Source organism: Rhinoderma darwinii, chromosome 1, assembly GCF_050947455.1.
Source record: "Rhinoderma darwinii isolate aRhiDar2 chromosome 1, aRhiDar2.hap1, whole genome shotgun sequence".
In the NCBI taxonomy this organism is placed as follows: Eukaryota; Metazoa; Chordata; class Amphibia; order Anura; family Rhinodermatidae; genus Rhinoderma; species Rhinoderma darwinii.
This window is the reverse complement of record NC_134687.1, coordinates 434,249,429-434,263,302: the sequence shown is the minus strand read 5'-3', so window position 1 is coordinate 434,263,302 and position 13,874 is coordinate 434,249,429. Positions and strand designations below refer to the sequence as shown.

Here is a 13,874-nt window from a genome sequence, read left to right as displayed (position 1 = left end):
AGCCTATGAGGATCAGCTTCTGCTGATCCTCGTAGACCAACTGTCAGAGTGACTGTGACGTCACACTGACAGTTGGAATACATTACACTACCTAGGTAGTGTAATGTATTCTAGCAGCGATCAGAGCTGCAGGTCAAAAAAATAAAGTGTAAAAAGTAAAAAAAAAAGTTAATAAACAAAAATATAAAGTGTAAAAAGTAAAAAAAAGTTAATAAAAATGTTTTATAAAAGTGTAAAAATAAAAGGTTTTGTTTTCCTATAATAAGTCATTTATTATAGGGAAAAAATGAAAACGTTAAAAAAAAGTACACATATTTGGTATCGCCGCGTTCGTAACGACCCAATCTATGAAACTATAATGTTAATTTTTCCGCACGGTGAACGCCGCAAACAAAATAAACGGAAAACTGTCAGCGTCGCTATTTTTTGGTCACCACCCCTCCCAAGATAGAGAATAAAAAGTGATCAAAAAGTCGCATTTACCCCAAAATGGTACCAATAAAAACTACAACCCGTCCCGCAAAAAACAAGACCTCCCACAGCTTTTTTGACGAAAAAATAAAAACGTTACGGCTCAAAATAGCGTGTCCCAGAAAATAAATTATTTTATAGAAACTTAATTTTATTGTGCAAACGCTGCAAAACTTAAAAAAATCTATACACATATGGTATCGCCATAATCGTACCGACCGGCAGAATAAATTAAAACGTAATTTATTGCGCACGGTGAACGCTGTAATAAATAAAGAATTTAAAGCTCCAAAATCGCTGTTTTTTGGTCACCTTAGCTCTAAAAAAGATCCTGAGGGGCCAAAATGCTCACTATACCCCTAGAAAAATTCCTTGAGGGGTGTAGATTCCAAAATGGGGTCACTCTTGGGGGGTTTCCACTGTTTTGGTCCCTCCTGGGCGTTGCAAACCCAACATGGAACTGAAAACCAATCCAGCAAAATCTGCGCTCCAAAATCCAAAAGGCGCTCCTTCCCTCCTGAGCTCTGCTGTGGGTCCAAACATCAGTTTACGACCACATATGGGGTATTGCCGTAATCGGGAGAAATTGCTTTACAAATTTTGGGGTGCTTTTTCTCCTTTATTCCTTGTAAAAATGAAAAAATTCTATGTTTCCACAGAAAAATAGGTGATTTTCATCTTCACAGACTAATTCCACTAAATTCTGCAAAAAAACTGTGGGGTCAATATGCTAACTATACCCCTAGAAAAATGCCTTGAGGGGTGTAGTTTCCAAAATGGGGTCACTTTGGGGGGGTTTCGACTGTTTAGGTACCACAAGACCTCCTCAAACCTGACATGGTGCCTAAAATATATTCCTAAAAAAAGGAGGCCCCAAAATCCACTAGGTGCACCTTTGCTTCTGAGGCCTGTATTTCAGTCCATTACCGCACTAGGGCCACATGTTGTATATTTCTAAAATCTGCAGAATCTGGGCAATAAATATTGAGTTGCGTTTCTCTGGTAATACCTTCTGTGTTACAGATTTTTTTTTATTACAAATGAATTTCGGCAAAAAAAATGAAATTCGTAAATTTCACCTCTACTTTGCCTTAATTCCTGTGAAACGCCTAAAGGGTTAAAATATTTTCTGAATGTGGTTTTGAATACCTTGAGGGGTACAGTTTTCAAAATGGGGTGATTTATGGGGACTTTCTAATATATAAGGCCCTCAAAGCCACTTCAGAACTGAACTGGTCCCTGAAAAAATAGCCTTTTGAAATTTTATTGAAAATATGAGAAATTGCTGCCAAAGTTCTAAGCCTCGTAACGTCCTATAAAAATAAAAGTACGTGAAAAAAAATGATGCAAACACAAAGTAGACATATGGGAGATGTTAACTAGTAACTATTTCATGTGGTATTACTATCTGTTTCACAAGCAAATACATTTAAATTTAGAAAAATGCAAATTTTTGCAAATTTTTGCTAAAATGTGAAGTTTTTCACAAATAAATATTGAATTTATCGACCAAATTTTTTCACTAACATAAAGTATAATATGTCACGAGAAAACAATCTCAGAATCGCTTGGATAGGTAAAAGCGTTCCGGAGTTATTACCACATAAAGTGACACATGTCAGATTTGAAAAAATCATCTGTGTCCACAAGGCCAAAACAGGCTGTGTCCTAAAGGGGTTAAGGAATTCTGAGATAAATGAGGAGGTAAGTTGCCCATTCAGGACCTTCACCTACTATCCAGAGCTTAGAATAGCTACAACGAATGTGTTGCGCTCTGAGGATCTGGCACATCCGTACACTACATGGGCAGCCCATTGACTTCAAGGGGAACTATTTAATGCTTCATTACACTTGTCGTGGTATCTGCAGAAAGATTCAGCACGTTGCTGGGTACTCCCACAAATTACAGTTGATTGTTGTGTGTCCCAACAGGTCAGCCTGTGATCAACTCAGGGGCGTCACTAGCACCGGACCTCTGGGGCCCAAGCCCAGGATCTTTGGCCCGCTGCCCCGGATCCCAGGGTGACTGCCACTACAGGCGTCGCAGCGGTCGCAATTGTGACCGGGCAGCGGTCACGATTGCGACCAGGCCACGGCCCCCGCACCGTGTCTATAGAAACTTACTATAGCAACTGGGGCCTATGTCATAAATTACACGGGCCCCTATTACTATAGTAATGACACAAATATTTACCCTCCTTCCCAAGGGCAGTGGAAGTCCTGACGTCTTCTCGCGTCATGATGCTGTGCACTGCTCATGACGTCACGACACTGGATGGTGTCGGGACAGCCACTGCGCCAAATTGCTGGGTAAGTGTAACATCATTACTGCCTGCTGGGATCCTGTATCTAAGCCTGCGTTGTGGTAAGCTTAGATACAGGGTCCAACAGACAGCATCACACATGGGCTTAGATACAAGGCCCATGTGTGATATGGTCTGTTGGACCATGTATCTAAGCTTACCAAAAGGCAGGCTTAGATACAGGACAACAGCAGACAGTAATCTTATACTGTATACGATTACTGTCTGCTGGGGTCCTGTATCTAAGCCTGCCTTGTGGTAAGCTTAGATACATGGTCCAACAGACAGCATCACACATGGGCTTAGATACAGGGCCCCAGAAGACAGTAATCTTATACAGTATAAGATTACTTTCTGTTGGGGCCCTGTATTTAAGCCTAACATGTGGTAGGCTTAGATACAGGGTCCAACAGACAGTATCATACAAGGGCCTGTATCTAAGCCTACCACATTTGTTACTAATGGTTTTTTTTTTGTGTGAGTTTTTTTTTACAGACTCGGTCGTTGGACTACGTCGGATTCGAAGACTACTTCGATTACGCCTTTTTTTATTTCAATAAAATGGTTAATGGGGGTTGTGTGTGTGTGTGTGTGTGTGTGTATGTGTGGGGGGGGGTTTATTTCAATAAAATATATTTTTTCAATGTCTTTGTATTTTCTTTTAAACTTCATTACTACCGCTTTAGTAATGGCCGTGTCCTTTACTAAGCCGGGGCTTAGTGTTAACCGGTGAAAATGCTAACACTAACCCCCTATTATTACCCCAGTACCCACCGCCACCAGGGGTACTGGGAAGAGCCAGGTACAATCCAGTACCCGACCATCTGCAGTGATTGCCGGGCACTGGGGCGGCCGCAGGCTGGTATTATTAGGCTGGGAAAGCCCAAAAGCAGTGGTCCTTCCCATCCTGGTAATGCCACGCTGCAGCTACTATGTTGTATCTGGCTGGTAATAAAAAATGGGGGGAACCCATGTCATTTTTTTTTTTTTTAAATGGAATAAACGTCATTCTATCTCCGATATGTATGTAAAAATGTATTTCTTTTTTTGGGGGGTGGTGGTTAATATATGTCTTGGGGCTTATGCCCCTGATCTTCTAAGACCCTAGCAATGCCCCTGGATCAGCTTATTGTTGGGAGATCCTTTTAACAAAAATGAATTACCCAAGGATCACATGCCTTTTAGGACTACTGCTTAGTCCAACTACAAATATTAGTAGCACCTTTCCACTATAGCATACTGAAAAAGTGCATAAATGTGGACCTCTTAGATTAAAAGCTTCATTATAACACTAGGCTTCCTAATATTTCAGCCTCTGCATTCACTCTATACATAATAAATAATATTGCGAGATCTCTTCTCCCTTTCGGGTCATTCTCTCTGCCGTCATGTTAAAATGCAGGAGAAAGCAGTACAAATGGAGCAGATAGCTCTAGGTTTTACTAGTATTATGTGCAGAGTGCCAGGGAATGAGGCATTGTTTTGGCAACCTCATGTACAGACCAGGATCATGCAGCAGTAGTTGTTATTTCCTGTTGTGTTAAGGACCTATAGTATACAAAACATTTGGGGGACCAGAATGAAAGAATTGATGGCCCTAGTATTATAAGTTACTGTAATGAATTTTACTAATTAAAATCTTACTAATGTGGCACTCTGGATGCACACCAAACAAAAGTGTAACCCACAACAAATATTATCTAGCCCCCTTCAACACGTGCAAGACCCTTATGTTTCTAGATTTGATTAGGAAGAACATTTGGTAGTTTCATTAAATTTAGAAATGATTATGTAGGGATAATAGTTTAAATCTTATAATGATTACCTGTCTTTTTCAGTCAAAATGAACTTCTCAAAATGCAAGTGTAATTTCTGTCCTCCTGGAGCATCTATTGTCCATGCACAAAAGAGATTGTTACTATAGTTGCTTGGGAAATTTGGGGACAGAACTCTTCCAACGGTGGCATTTTGTACTCTTCCTCCACAAGGAGCTAAAGAAAGACACAAAGACACATTGCATTTAATCATAAAACAGTGCACAATAAGTTCCTACGCTCCCTCTAGTGGTAACTGTAGGCAGGCAAAAAGTTATCTTTAAACTCTATGTTTATGTAGGGGATTTGGGGGTCTGAAGGAGCAAGTAACAGTGTGGACAATGGGTTAAAAGCAGTTCATACTGTGAGGTCTAAGAGAATCAGTGTGGATGAATTTCAAAGGCTGATAGAAAACACATGGGAAGCAATGGGGTAATCAACACAGAATGACTATGTGGATAATATGAGGCTTTTGGAGGGTGGGGGCCCAACCTTGGTTGGTTCCATTCTCTTTGCAAGTACTTGTGCAGGACTCCCCTATCTAGTGGAATTGTATTGTTAGTACACAATAGGGTGAGGGATTACCCAAAAAATCATGGAAAGGGTGTTGAGAGGTAAATAAACACCAGACCATTCTGTCTTGGTTGGAGCCAGTTTGATTTTTTTCTATGTGCCCCCCTCGCTGCCTATGTATGCCACTGCTGGGACTGAAAGTAGTAAGTAGAAAGGCGGAAAAGAAACAGGGAAGATTGAAGTGACTAGGTGAAGTTTTACAGTGGAACAGATTTATCGAAATGCTGTCAGGAGACTTACTCCATACTTATCAAACAGCTAAGGCACTTTTATGACACCTTTAATACCTTTGGAATTTTGAGAGTTGTGGTCGGGGTCTGGATTGTGAGCTATAAAAAAAAATTACCAATATCGAACAAGAATTTGGGAAAATTGGAGTCTAGTTAGGACAGGTCAGAACTGAGGTTGGATAATAGCTTGAATCTGTTTTATAATTGGAAATGTCAGAATTTAGAAAGTTTTCAAAAAACGTTTACCTCTTTTGTGCACTGGACCCGTAGTTTTGCCGCAAGCAATAGCGTAGTCGACTATCTATTAAGCTTCACTTGTAGACATACTGTAAATATCCACAATGCTACAGTAGAAGCTTCCTCTATAAGCTTCAAGACGTTAATTGTTAAAGAGGACCTGTGAGCTCTCCTGTCATTCTGTTTTAGCAAATACTTGTATTCCCTTTAAAAACTATTCTGGAGCATCTTTTATTAGAACATTGCATTGTACCATGCCTCTGTTATTCCTCCTATAAATGTATGAATTGACAACTGGTTGTCACCAGTTGTTACCAGTTGGGGATGTGTCCCTACACATTCTGACACTGTCCAATGAGTGCTCAGAGACTTAGCCTTGTAGGGACACACCCCTTTGACAATAGGAATGAAAATGTATTCATACATTTCTAGGAGGAACAACAGAGGAATGGCACAATGCAGATTTCTAAGAAAAGATACTCAAAAAATTAGAATTATGGGACTACAAGTATTCACTAAAACAAACATGTCAGGACAGCTGAAAAGTCCTTTTTAAGCAGCTCATAAATGAAAAATTAACAATTTTGAGATGTCAGACTGTAGTATAATGCTTTATAGGATGTTCAGCAGTCCTAGAACCTGCGTCACAGTTTAGAGAAGAGCTATTTACATAGACATTGCAGAAATATTAGTTATACTACTGTTCAGAATGCTTTATAGGGACTGATGCTCAGCAGACATGAAGATGCTTTTTTGTGGGGCCTTTTTGTTCATGTAGGGGGTAGTAAAACAGGGTGAACACTTCATTTATCTTAAATAATAGGTTGACACTTGAAAACCTCTATATAAGTGGAGGGCAATTAAATAATTTTAGGAAACATAAAAATGCTGCACTACTCATTCTTAAACTGAAATGTAATTTGTGGTTTATTCTCAGGCTGTGGCATTGTTCCCTCTTTAGAACTAGAATGCAGGTCTGGTCAAAACAATTAATTTCAGAAGTCCCATAATTAGTTGAATGAGGTCCCCCTGTGTAAATCAAAAATGATCTGTCATATGATGTCAGTATAAGAACACCTGTTCTGGAACCATTTCAATCCATTATAACAAAATGGAAAGAATATGGCACAACTACAAACCTGAAAAGAGAAAGACGTCCAACAAAACTCCCAGACCTGGCAAGAAGGGCATTAATCAGAGTGTCCACAGGACCACTATAAGTCATACGCTTCACAGAGCGGGGCTTTATGATGGAGTAGCCAGAAAAACATAAGAAAACACGTTTTGAGTTCGCCAAAACATCATTGCCAAACATTGCAGACTCCCTAAACACATTGAGGAAGGTTCTCTGATCCAATGACACTAAAATTTTAGTTTTTGGCCATCATGGGAAGCGCTATGTGTGGTGCAAACCCAACACTTCCTATCACTTCAAGAACACTATTCCCATAGTGAAGCATGGTGGAGGCAGCATCATGATGTGGGGATACTGGTCATCAGCAGCGGCTGGAAAAATGGCAAGGAATGAAGTAAAGATGGATGGCGGTAAATACAGTCCAATTCTTGAGCAAAACCGGTTTCAGTCTGCCAAAGATTTGATACTGCAAAAGAGGTTCACCTTCCAGCAAGGGGAAATCTTGAAATGGCCTAGTCAAAGCCAAAACCTTAATCCAATATAGAATCTGTGACATGACTTGAGAACTGCTGAACTCCAACGCAACGCATCTGACTTGTAGGAGTTGGAGCAGTTTTACCTGGAAGAATGGGAAAATCCCAGTGTCTACCGTAGATGTTCTGAGTTAATAGAGACATAACCCGAGAGACTAGTATCTGTAATTACAGCAAGAGGTGGCTACACAAAGTATTGAATACTTATGCACATTAAAGTAAAAAAATGTTTGCACCTTCAAAGTGGTAGGCATGTTGTGTAAGTCAAACAGTGCAAGCCCCCCAAAATCCATTTCAATTTAAGATTGTAATGCAACAAAACAGGAAAAACCCCAAGGGTGTATGCGTGAATACTTTTGCAATAGTCACATTCGGCTACCTGTCTACCGCATCCTCAGTCTGACAAACATAGAGCATATTGACTGAGATCGCCATCACCCCTCCCCCCAGGCCTAAGCCCACTGGGCCTTCACATCTGTCCAAGTTTGCCTATTTAGATCCCAATCCCAATATGCGATTCAGTGGCAATCAAAGTCCTAAGGTGCAGAATGTACCGTTTGATTATTTATGATACTGTATTTAGATAAAACTTATGTACAATTCTTAGTTGAAACAAATATAGCATTAGAGAAACATTCTCTATGTTAATTTAGGTGTTCCTAATTTGCAAGGAATACATACCTATGCAGACAGGCTCTTTATCGCTCCATCTGGGTTTTGAAGCATTGATGCATGTAAGATTTCTGGACCCTTCCAACTCATATCCCATATTACAATGAAAATAGGCTGCTCCTCCAGCATGAAGATCCATGACAGTAACTTCTCCGTAATCCGGCCTTCGGGGAAAACTGCAGCTCAGCATAAAAACTAAAGCAAAACAAACATATGTTGTAAATAGGTTTTACATTTTTTTATTGTATGTAGATAACTTTTCACATGGCTGTATTGTTAAAACTGATTGAATATACTTCTATGTCAGGTGACTAGTTCAAGGATCACTACTAGAAAATTCTAAAAATCCTTGCTGGATATTGAGTAGTGATGAGTGAACTAAATACGTTACGAATTTTCCAAAAGTGTTGGATTTTATTGAATCCGAAACTTTTGGGATTTGTCCCTCACGAATTGTTCAAAATGGTGGCTGCCATTTCACACATCAGAAGAAGAGAGGAAGACAGAGAAGGATTTTCCCCATAATGACTTGCAGGCAGACATCCTCTAGCTCAGCCAATCATAAGGGTATGTTCACACGGCCTATTTACGGACGTAATTCGGGCGTTTTTGCCCCGAATTACGTCTGAAAATAACGCCTCAATAGCGCTGACAAACATCTGCCCATTGAAAGCAATGGGCAGACGTTTGTCTGTTCACACGAGGCGTATATTTACGCGCCGCTGTCAAATGACGGCGCGTAAATAGACGCCCGCGTAGAAGAAGTGACCTGTCACTTCTTTGGCCGTAATTGGAGCCGCTATTCATTGACTCCAATGAATAGCAGCGCTAATTACGGCCGTAATTGACGCGGCGTTCAAGCGCCTGCACATGCCGGTACGGCTGAAATTACGGGGATGTTTTCAGGCTGAAACATCCCCGTAATTTCAGCCGTTACGGACCCCCGCCGTGTGAACATACCCTAAGGAGTATAGATGTGAGTGGATGACAGTCATATGAGTCAAAGCCACTATAAACAGCCTAACCAGGAAATGCTGCTGCAGATAGAAAGTGGATTAGTGTCAGTGAGTGTGTTACATAGTAAGGAGAAGAGAATAGATAGATTTACAATATTTAGATAGAGAATTTTTTTTTAGAGAGAAAAAGATGTCAGTCAGTGTCAATGTGTTAGTTAGGCAGGCACAGGCAGCCATTGCTGTAAGTGAGTGTTGCTGCAGCTATACAATTCTTCCATTAATTTGTGAATCACCAATCTTCATTACAACATTCACAAATCTTCTTCAAGAAGAATACCTCAGTGTGTCATACACGACTTTTCTTGGCAATCCGGGAATTTGTGACAAATTTTATTAAAATATGTCCTATATGAACTTAAAGGCTATGTACAGCTTTGAAGTAAACATATTTTCTTTAAATAAATCAATGTTTTAAGTAATTTGAACTAACTTTTAAATTGACTTTTATTAAAAAAAAAATAGTTTTACGCTATAAGGTACAGCTTCTATGTATCCTGTATACATAGAAGCTGTTTCATTCAGTCAAAGCCACAGCCATCAGTTCAACTGAACTGAACTGACGGCTTAGGCGAAAACTGGTCCTGCATGTCTCTGACACAATCCAGCTGATAACGATCACATTTAGTTTCAGAACTTAGATGTAATCATTATTAGCTGGATCCTGTGCATCAGAGACACGCTGGACCAGTTTTCAGCTTAGCCATCAGTTCAGCTGACCTGATGGAATTCGCTTTGACGGAACGATATAGCTTCTTTGTATACAGAATGCATAAAAGCTGTATTTGAAAAAGTAAAATTTGATAGAAGTCAATTTAAGTAGTTTTCAAATCCCTTGAAACATTGATGTATTAAAAAAAAAAATTGGCTTCAAAGGTGTACATAGCCATTAACCCTTTGGGGACCTAGAAGTAACTGCATGTCCTGGTGTAGGGGGAAGTATGTAGAGAGCTCACGCGCTGAGTCCGCTCCATACATTGCGGGTGTCAGCTGCGTATTACAGCTGACTCCTTGCACTAACAGCCAGGAACAGCAATCGCTCTGTTCCTGGCTTTTTAACTACTTAGATGCTGCGGTCAATAGCGACTAATATCGTCTAAGCTGTTAGAAAGAGGGGGCGGCCCCCTCTGACAGCCCATCTGCCCCTTGCAACTCGTTCGCGGGCTGCCAATGGTTCTGCCTTCTGCCCAGGGCCGCCATCAGGGGGGGACTGGGGGTACTGCAGTGAGGGGCCCGGGCATAAATTAAAAAAAAAGGGGCCCGCACTCTGCCGCTGGAATTAATATTCTCACGGCAGTGTGACTCTTACGATTTCATTTCGGTGAAAGGAACAGGTCCCATCACGAAGCAGGGGCCCGTTCATTACATCAGAATAAAACCGTAAGGGCCCGCTGGAGAGTGACATGTGCCTGCCCCTCCTCCTCCGCAACAGCGTGACAGCGTGTGGGGAGGAGACAAGGGGTGGAGACATCACAGCAGCGGGAGTTATGAGCTCAGCCTCGGAGGATACGTCCAGCAGCAGCAGTCGTCGTCTTCTTCTTCAGACACAGTGAGTACTAACTTATGTCTGTGTCCGGCTGCTGCTGCCCGGAGCCTGCTGAAAAAATCTCCTCCTGCCCCCATAGAAAGTAAATATCTTCCCCACCTCTGTATTATGTTAACACTGCAGCATAGGATTGTATCAGCTCTACGGCTCTTATCTCCTGTCCTGTGTAACATGTGACAATAAACCTGTCTTCTCCCTCTGTTTACACAGGACAGGAGAAAAGAGCCGTCGTGGAGCTGAGTGATACAATCCTATGCTGCAGTGTGAACTAATACAGACGTGGGGAAGATTTTTGCTTTCTATGGGGAGGGGGTAGAGTTAGATGATAATGGGGGCAGGGAGATAATAATGGGGGCAGGGAGATAATAATGGGGGCAGGGAGATGATAATGGGGGCAGGGAGATGATAATGGGGGCAGGGAGATGATAATGGGGGCAGGGAGATGATAATGGGGCAGGGAGATAATAATGGGGGCAGGGAGATGATAATGGGGCAGGGAGATGATAATGGGGCAGGGAGATGATAATGGGGGTAGAGTTAGATGATAATGGGGGCAGGGAGATGATAATGGGGGCAGGGAGATGATAATGGGGGCAGGGAGATGATAATGGGGCAGTGAGATGATAATGGGGGCAGGGAGATGATAATGGGGGCAGGGAGATGATAATGGGGCAGGGAGATGATAATGGGGCAGGGAGATGATAATGGGGGCAGGGAGATGATAATGGGGACAGGGAGATGATAATGGGGACAGGGAGATGATAATGGGGGCAGGGAGATGATAATGGGGGCAGGGAGATGATAATGGGGGCAGGGAGATGATAATGGGGGCAGGGAGATGATAATGGGGGCAGGGAGATGATAATGGGGCAGGGAGATAATAATGGGGGCAGGGAGATGATAATGGGGGCAGGGAGATAATAATGGGGGCAGGGAGATGATAATGGGGGCAGGGAGATGATAATGGAGGCAGGGAGATGATAATGGGGCAGGGAGATGATAATGGGGGCAGGGAGATGATAATGGGGGCAGGGAGATGATAATGGGGCAGTGAGATGGCATTGGGTAGGGAGGGAAATGATGCTAGAGTGGGAAGGAGATAATAATGGAGGGCGGATGGCACTTGAGTAGGGATGCACGATGCATCAAAACTTCGATACGGTTTCGATACCGTGCACCCCCAAACGGTTCAATACCGTTATTTCATGTATTTCGATACTAAGCTGTGCGGCCGCACAGCTCAATATTGTAATACATGAATGTATGAGAGCGGAGCTGCGGCTGTGTAACACAGTCACGGCCCTGCTCCGGAGTCCTGACATGTGCGCGCCGCCAGGATTATGTGATGCGGCCAGCGCTGCACTAATGAGCGGCGGCACTGAAAACAGAACATGGCGGGCGCACTACAAAACACCCCCACATGTTCTGTCTTCAGTGCCTGAACCGCCGCTCATTAGTGCAGCGCCGCCCGCATCACCTCGTGCTGACCGCGTGCGGGGCGGGGCAATGGTTGTATTACACAGCCGCAGTCCCACTCTATAAAGGCAGAGATCAAAGAAACCTCTCATCTCTGTCGCTATTCCCCTGAATGCTGCGATCAAAGCTGACTGCAGCATTCAGGGGAAAATAAGAAGGGGGGATGCCCCTTGGATCACGTCACAGGAATCCCTGTGACGCGATTGAGGGACATACCATATATGGGCAGACAGCCCAAGGTCCAATGAAGGACCCCAGGGCTGTCTTACCATATTTCCTGTTAGGGCATACTCAGGTCTGTCCTAACAACTGCCTGTGTACTATCCGTATATAGATATATATACCAGTACATTAAAGTTTCAAAAAGAAAGTAAAAACATAAAGTAATGTTAAATTAAAAAAAAATACACATACACCTTTTTTACAAAACACATTAAAATAAGTCTCAATACATAAAATATTCACATTCAGTATTGGCGCGGCCGTAATAACCTGCACAACAATTTTTTTGCATCATTTATGATGTGTACGTTGTAAAGAATAAAATAAAAACTTCTTTCACTTATTAATGTGAGGCACGAGGTATTATGAATTTTGAACCTCCATGTGCCTCACATTAATAGTAATTAACCCCATCATGTACCTTACACATTAACCCTTTATAATTGAGGTACATGATGGGGTTAATTACTATTAATGTGAGGCACATGGAGGTTACATTTAGCATCACACCTCGCGCCTCACATCAGAAATGGAAGAACTGTTTTTTTTTTTATTACTGTTGGCAAAGTATCGCTTTGTTATCGAAATCGCAATACTACACAAAGCATCGGTACCGAAGTCCAAATTCTGGTATCGTGACATCCCTCCACTGGAGGAGGCATTATACAATGGGGGGGGGGTAATAATTGGGTGAAAAGTGATGATATCTGAAGGGAGGGGAGAAATTATACATGGGGAGGGGTAGAGGAAGGAGAGAGTATACCTGGGTAGGGGGAGAAAGCTTATACCGGAGGCATAGTTAGCAACAGTCCTGAATTTGCAGGGACTGTCCTGAATCTAAAGAGGCAGTCCCGGCAAATTACTGTCCCAGACGTGTCTCAGCCACTGCCATATTCAATTGTATCAGCGTCCACAGGATGCAGATACAATTGAATACTATGGCAGAGCAGGAAAGTATCAGCTTCCTGCTCTGCCATTCACCCATCCAGGAGCGGAATCCCCGGCCAGAGAGTTGCCGACACTCTGGTCGGGGATTCCTCTCCTAGAGGTAGCCCCTGAGGTCACTGTCCATATATGGACAGTGAGGTCAGGGTCTCCTCCTGGACTGGAATCCCCTGTAGAGAGTGCCACACACTCCCCTGTAGTTAGCGCCGAACATACCCCCTGTAGATAGCGCCACACACACACTCCCCTGTAGATAGTGTCACACACTGCCCCCTGTAGATAGCGCCACACAATCCCATGTAGATAGCGCCACACAATCCCATGTAGATAGCGCCACACCCACCCTGTAGATAGCGCCACACACCCCCCCTGTAGATAGCGCCTCACCCACCCCTGCAGATAGCGCCACACACAGCCCCCTGTAGATAGCGCTACACACAGATAACGTGTGTGCAGCGTGTGAAGAGAATGCAAAAGCATCATCCTGACATGCCCGTGGCGGTGGGAGATCTTAGGGACTACATTTTGGTGAGTGACTCTGCTGTGTATAGGGCTTCAGTGCAATGATTTTTGTTTATAGTGCCCTCCTACACCCAGACAGATTCTACATACACACACACACACATACACACACACTCACTTTCCCTTTTTGCCCCCCACAGAGCCGCTGTCTCTTGTCTCTTCCTTGTCACTCCACAGAGCCC

At 42.7% G+C, this 13,874-nt stretch overlaps 1 protein-coding gene across 1 annotated transcript in view; it reads right to left on the bottom strand.

The window, feature by feature from the left end:
* Positions 1–13,874, bottom strand: part of SEZ6L (seizure related 6 homolog like) — a 546,424-nt gene that overhangs the window by 136,823 nt on the left and 395,727 nt on the right. Inside the window, exons 6-7 of the mRNA XM_075830799.1 lie at positions 7,978–8,163; positions 4,600–4,765 (exon numbers count right to left, since the gene is read on the bottom strand). Of these exons, the coding sequence (XP_075686914.1) occupies positions 4,600–4,765; positions 7,978–8,163 (352 nt within the window). The remainder of the gene's footprint in view (positions 1–4,599; positions 4,766–7,977; positions 8,164–13,874) is intronic.